Raw genomic sequence first — 6,483 nt, forward strand, 5'->3', positions numbered from 1 at the left:
CCGGGAAATTCGAACCCATACGGAGAACGATCTATCAATTGGCGACCCAGATGGGACTCCCAGCCAACCCAGCCACCGGACGGGGCCCGAAGATCCAACCCAGCCGGCACGGACCATTTTGTCCGGGGAAGAATCCACGGACCCTGCCCGGGAGGTGTCGGGTAGTAAAGGGAGTTTTTGAGCTTTGCCCTCAACAAGCTGCTTGAAAGCAGGTGAGTACCGCCTTAAATTTACTATTTTAAAAAGGATAATTCCCAGAACCTAGAGAAACGAATGTATGTGTGCATGTGTGTGTGATAGTGGGATTCCACCTAAGGAAACAGTCTGATTCCACCTCTTTGAGCAACCTCTAGCCGCACCTCTGCCTACTGCTAGCTCCACCGAGCCGTGACCGGTAGGATAGAGAAAGCAAGGGGGGGAAGCCAAACGTGGAACTTTGTGTTTATTAGGAACGGAAACCGAGCGAGAGGAAAGTAAGTGTGAATGAAGCAATTAATAGAGTAAAAAAGGAGAGTAAAAAAAAGAAAAAGGAGAAAAAAAAGGAAGCAGGAGATCTGCTTGGGGCCCTGGATGCCCGGAGGCTGCCAGTACTGCCTGGTATGCTAAAAAGGAAGCAGGAAGCAGTGTTGAAGAGGTGCTCGTACCTACTGGCAGGGCAGTAGGTCCTCTGGGATCACCTTTTTTTGATCCAAACTGGAAGCTCCCTTAACAGGAAGGTGCCCATACTTCGACAGAAGGGAGTCGAAGTCCTTCCCAGAACTTTTTTTTCTGAAAATTGTAGGAGGATCCACCCGGCTAGGCCAAAGTGAAAAATAAAACCTCACATCGGAGAGGGAAACATGGGAAGCAGTAGCTCGAGGGTGGAGGGAAATCCCCTGGAAAACCTGCTGGGGGCCTGGAGTGCCCGGAGGCTGCCAGTTTTACCTGGTATGCGGAAAAAGAAATTGAGGAAATTGTGTAATAAATGGACTTTGCTAAAAGATGACACTGGGAAACAAATTTGGCCTCATGGCGGTACTCTAGATATGAAAATCCTGATAGCACTTAGACCACGATTAAAGCCTAGCCATATACCCTACTGGTATTGCTGGGCTGAACTGTCCAAAAATAAGGAACCTTTGAGGGATACAAATCCAACCAGCGGGGAGAAGGAAAACACAGCAAAAATAATGGCCCCACTAATAAGTAAACCTGTGCCTGGGAGACCAAGGGGTCAGCTAGAATACATCCTATCACACACCCCATTTTCAGCCTCAGATCTAGTAATCTGGAAAAAGGAGGCACCATCTTTTAGGGCTGACCCCCTTACAGTAATTCAGACTCTCAAGGCCATAATAGAGAGCCATAATCCATCATGGGGAGACATGAACCAGTTGTTGCATGTCTTCTTAACAAAAGATGAGTTATTAAAATTATTTGAGAAAACTGATGAGATTGCCAAACAGCCAGTTATAGCCGCTCCGGGCCAGGTAGCCCAGGCCCGGGTAGTCTGGCCATTACAGCGCCCTGACTGGGACTATAATGATAACAACCACTGGGCTACATACACCAGGGCAAAGGAAAACCTATTGGAAGCCCTGGAAGAAATTGGGAAGAGACCCCTAAATTGGTCAGAATTCCAGAGAATAACCCAAAGAGAGCAGGAGAACCCAGATGCCTTTTGGGTCCGACTCTCTGAGGCAGCCACAACTTATGCCCACCTCGATCTCAGCTGCCAGAAGGACCAGAGGATATTAGCCTCAGCCTTCGTTGACCAATCTGCCCGTGATATAAAAGAACATTTCCACAAAATAGTGTCTAACTGGTCCTCTTTAGAGATATCGGAGTTGCGCAGAATTGCCAACTTTGTTTATGACCAGCGGGACAAACTAAAGGAGGAGGAAAAAGAACGGAGGGAGTTAGAAAAGGAAAAAGACAAAGAGAAAAAAAGGAAGTCAGAAAGACATGAGGAATTACAAATATTTGCGGCTCTGCGTGACAGCACAAGGCCACCGCAACAGCAATGGGGCAATAGACGGCCTCGGTGCAGGCGGTGCGACGTAACTGGAGTCCCAGCACAACAATGCCGACATTGTTTCAGATGCGGAGGAAAGGGACACATAAAGGGGCACTGTAATCAGACCCCAAACCGTTCCCGGTATAGCGCACCACCAAAAACCTTTCGGGGGGAAAATGATTTTCATTATCCCTCCGAACGAAGAAACAATTATCATCGGGAACCACCAACAGCCCCACTTCCACGATATAATCCAGCCCACCTAAACGACCGCAATGGTCCAAGAAACCCGGACTGGGAACTGGAAAGGGACCCAGATACTCAATGACTAGAGAAAGAAGAGAATGAGTTCATGGCCACGCTCCAAGGACTCGCAATTCCCTTAAGGGACGGTCCCGAAGGGGAGCCTATGATCTCCCTTCTCATAGAGGGAAAAGAATATAACTGCCTAGTGGACACAGGGGCGACTGCCTCACTAATTATCAATCCACCCCACAAAGACTCAATAAAGAAAGGTGCTCAAGATAATATAGTAGGAGTGGGGGGGAAAGTCATCCCGGTAGAATTTACCAAAGATTTAACAGTTGAATTAGGTCCCTTTTCGTTAAAACATGGCTTCACCATCTGCCCTCAATCTCCGGTCTCCCTTTTAGGAAGAGACCTCCTATGTAAATTGGGAGCAACCATAAAATGTGGGAAAAGGGGTCTCACCCTAGACATCCCCGGAAAGAAAACTTTTCTACTAGCCACCCACCCACCCCTGCTACATGCGGATTTAGCAACTTTGCCCCCCTCACTTTGGGGCTGGGATTCAACTGAAGTGGGACTTTTAAAAGGGGCCACCCCGGTGACAATAAAAGTGAAAACCGGACGCCCACCATGCATCCCACAATACAAGATTCAAGCAGAGGCCATTGAACCAATACGCAAACTGATTAAAGCCTATCTGGAACAGGGAGTTTTGCGGAAATGTACCTCCCCATGTAATACCCCAATTTTTCCCGTAAAAAAATCAAAGGTAGATGAGAATGGGAACCCCATTTACCGTTTCGTGCACGATTTGAGGGCCATCAACAGTCACGTGATACCTAGAGCCCCGATAGTGCCGAACCCCGCAACAATAATTACGGAAGTACCGGCTTCCGCCACTCACTTCACCGTGGTGGATCTTTGTTCTGCTTTTTTTAGTATTCCGGTAGATTCAGCATCACAATACTTATTTGCCTTTACTTGGGAGGAACAGCAATATACTTGGACCCGTTTGCCTCAAGGCTACACGGAGTCTCCCACCCTTTTCTCCCAAATTTTAAGGAACGATCTATCTTCCATAGACTTACCAGAAAAATCTATATTAATCCAATATGTAGATGATTTGTTGCTAGCATCAGAAAGTGAGCAGGCATGTAAACGTGATACTTTACATCTATTGAATGCCTTAGCGGAGAAGGGACATAAAGCCTCCCCCACCAAACTGCAATATTTGAAACAAGAAGTAACTTATTTGGGCTACATAATTGCGCCGGGAATACGGAAACTAGCTCCCAGCCGCATAGAAACTATATTGGCCATGAAAAACCCCAGCACGAAACGACAAGTAAGGGCACTCCTAGGGGTCCTGGGATTTTGTCGCCCCTGGATCCCGTCGTTTGGGGAACTAGCAAAACCCCTGATAGACTTAACTACTAAAAACATGCCAGATCCTATAGAATGGACAAAATCTTTAGACCAGCATATCGAGAGGATTAAAAAAACACTAGCTTCAGCCCCGGTATTGGGTTTGCCTGATTACAAAAAACCATTTACCCTCTTCATACACGAGAAACTAGGCATTGCATCGGGAGTTCTAACACAGAGCTGTGGTCTAACTCAGCGACCCGTGGCATACTATTCAGTAAAGTTAGACCCAGTAGCCCGGGGAACACTCCCCTGCTTGAGGGCAGTAGCGGCCACGGTAGAAATGGTAAAACGATCCAAGGACCTAGTCCTTGGACGGCCGCTGACTCTAAAAGTACCCCACGAAGTGTTTGCTATTCTCCTAAAATCGCAAACGCAAGCCTTCACACAGCAGCGTCTAGCGCAATACGAGGCGGAATTGTTCACATCTGACCACATCACATTTGAACGGTGTAGCACCCTAAACCCTGCTACCCTATTACCCACAGAACAATCAGATAATAACCTCCATGATTGCCTCCACCTAATACAGGATGCAGAGCTACCGCGCCCAGACTTAACTGACAACCCTCTAGAAAATCCAGACCTTGAATTATTTACAGATGGCTCCTCTTATATGCATGAGGACAGAAGGGTTGCAGGAGCAGCAGTAGTCTCTCTCCATGAAATCATTTGGGCTGAGCCACTAACCCCCTCACATAGCGCTCAGGCAGCAGAACTTATTGCACTAACCAAAGCTTGTGAAGCAGCAGAAAATCAGTCTGTTAACATATATACTGATTCAAGATATGCATTTGGTGTTTGCCATGCCACAGGAGCACTATGGAAACAACGGGGTTTCCTCACATCAGCTGGTCAACAAATCGTACATGCAGCTCTGGTCTCCAAACTATTACAAGCCATTCAATTACCAGGGGAAATAGCAGTCATTCATTGTAAAGCCCATCAAACGGATGACTCTTTGATTACAAAAGGAAACAAATACGCTGATGCAATAGCCAAATGGGTAGCCACCAAACCTCTCCCACAAGTCACTATTGCTCCAGCAATAAGAGCCAACCCAGAAATCCCATATAAGGACTTCCTTGAAGAAGGAGAAGCCCAAATGTGGGAAGGAAAATTAGGTGCAACATTTTCTAATGGATTTTGGAGAGTCCCAGATGGTAGACCCATAGCCCCACGTCGCCTCATACGCCTAATTTGCCAGAGGCTACACTCAAAAGGCCATTGTGGGACCCAAGCAATAGTGGATGCTGCTAGAAGGGTATGGCATGCTCCTGGAATTTATACAGAGGCAACTAGAGTGACTAGCACCTGTAAAACATGTCAGGCTAATAACAGCACCTCCAGAAAAAGCATCCACGAGGGGGGCAGACCATGGGCACAAAGACCCTTTGAACGGGTTCAAATGGACTATATTCAATTGCCTAAAGCAAATGGATACCAATATGCCCTCATATGTAGAGACCAACTAACACACTGGGTGGAGGCTTTCCCTTGTCGCCATGCTACAGCCTTGGAAACTGCCAAACACCTCATTAAAGACATTGTACCCAGATTTGGGGTACCAAGTGTACTAGATATGGATAGGGGCAAACATTTCATAGCCCAGGTTCTCACCTATATATACCAAGCACTTGGCATTACCCAGAACCTGCATTGCCCCTACTCCCCATCCTCATCAGGTGGAACAGAGAGAGCAAACAGAGAGGTAAAAACCTTATTAGGTAAGCTCTGCCAAGAGACACACCTCTCATGGCCACAAGTCTTACCAATCGCCTTATTTTACATTAGAACTAGACCTAGAAAGGATATAGGAATATCCCCTTTTGAAATCCTTTTTGGACGCCCACCTGATATCCTGCAGGGCCTCGATCCCCAGTCCCTCAGCTTAGAAAGGGGGGACATAGTTCTCTCTTCATATCTTTCAGCCCTACATAAGAGATTACAGGTCCTGTGGACACAGAGCGCCCTGACCCAGACGCTACCTCTGGAGGACAATCTACATCCCTTTGAGCCAGGTGACTGGGTGTGGATAAAGTTCTTCACGCGAAACTCACCACTGCAACCCAAGTGGACAGGACCGTATCAAATTCTACTAACAACCCAGACTGCCATCCGGGTTGCAGAAAGGGACTGCTGGATACATTGGACACACGCCAAACCTGCAGTTGTGGACAACAGCCCAGCTATCCCACCGATTAAATTGAAGAAACATCCAGAGACGAAAGAATGGACTTTGGAAACATTTTTTAACAACACCACTGAATAAGAAGAAGAAGAAAAACTATATAACCCGGACTGTCTCCACCATCACCTTTCTTCTTATATATATTGTTGTCGTTTGTTTGTTTTTCTTTTAATCCAAGTTTGTAATATTTAGAGGGGGAAAAAAAAAAAAAAGGAAAAAAGAAAAAAAAAAGAGAGGGGAGGGGGGAGAATTTAACTATATAATGGGAGGGAAAAAACCAGTTATTAACACTATATGTAACCTATATTGTATATTGCTAACTGTAACCCAGATAACAGCATTCCTTGAACCAAACCTCATTCCAGAAAAGGGAAACATCTGGGAATACCTAGCAAGAGAGATACTCAACACCACAGAATTTTGCCTATCAGGGGGTAACTCAGTGAAAGATATCTTAAAAACATGCCTAATGGGAGTAGCAATTAGACCTCAAGCTATACTCAATGACACTAAGCTCAGACACATTCCTATCACAATGACATATTCAACCATTTATGATTGGGGAAATGTCTCCTCAACAAAAGAACTAGACATGTACACTCTTCATATAGCTGCCGTCTCC

General features: G+C 46.1%; 1 protein-coding gene across 1 annotated transcript; it reads left to right on the forward strand.

Moving 5' to 3' along the window:
- Nucleotides 1-2,348: 2,348 nt before the first annotated feature.
- On the forward strand, nucleotides 2,349-5,942 carry LOC131190725 (protein NYNRIN-like). Its single transcript, XM_058168081.1, has one exon. It carries the CDS (start codon nucleotides 2,349-2,351, stop codon nucleotides 5,940-5,942), a length of 3,594 nt encoding a protein of 1,197 aa, XP_058024064.1.
- The last annotated feature ends 541 nt before the right edge of the window (nucleotides 5,943-6,483 follow it).

Source organism: Ahaetulla prasina, chromosome 2 (assembly GCF_028640845.1).
Source record: "Ahaetulla prasina isolate Xishuangbanna chromosome 2, ASM2864084v1, whole genome shotgun sequence".
Taxonomy (NCBI): domain Eukaryota; kingdom Metazoa; phylum Chordata; class Lepidosauria; order Squamata; family Colubridae; genus Ahaetulla; species Ahaetulla prasina.

Bases quoted from the DNA above. Each gene is read 5' to 3' on its own strand.
- LOC131190725 (XM_058168081.1), top strand. From the start codon at position 2,349: ATGGCCACGCTCCAAGGACTCGCAATTCCCTTAAGGGACGGTCCCGAA.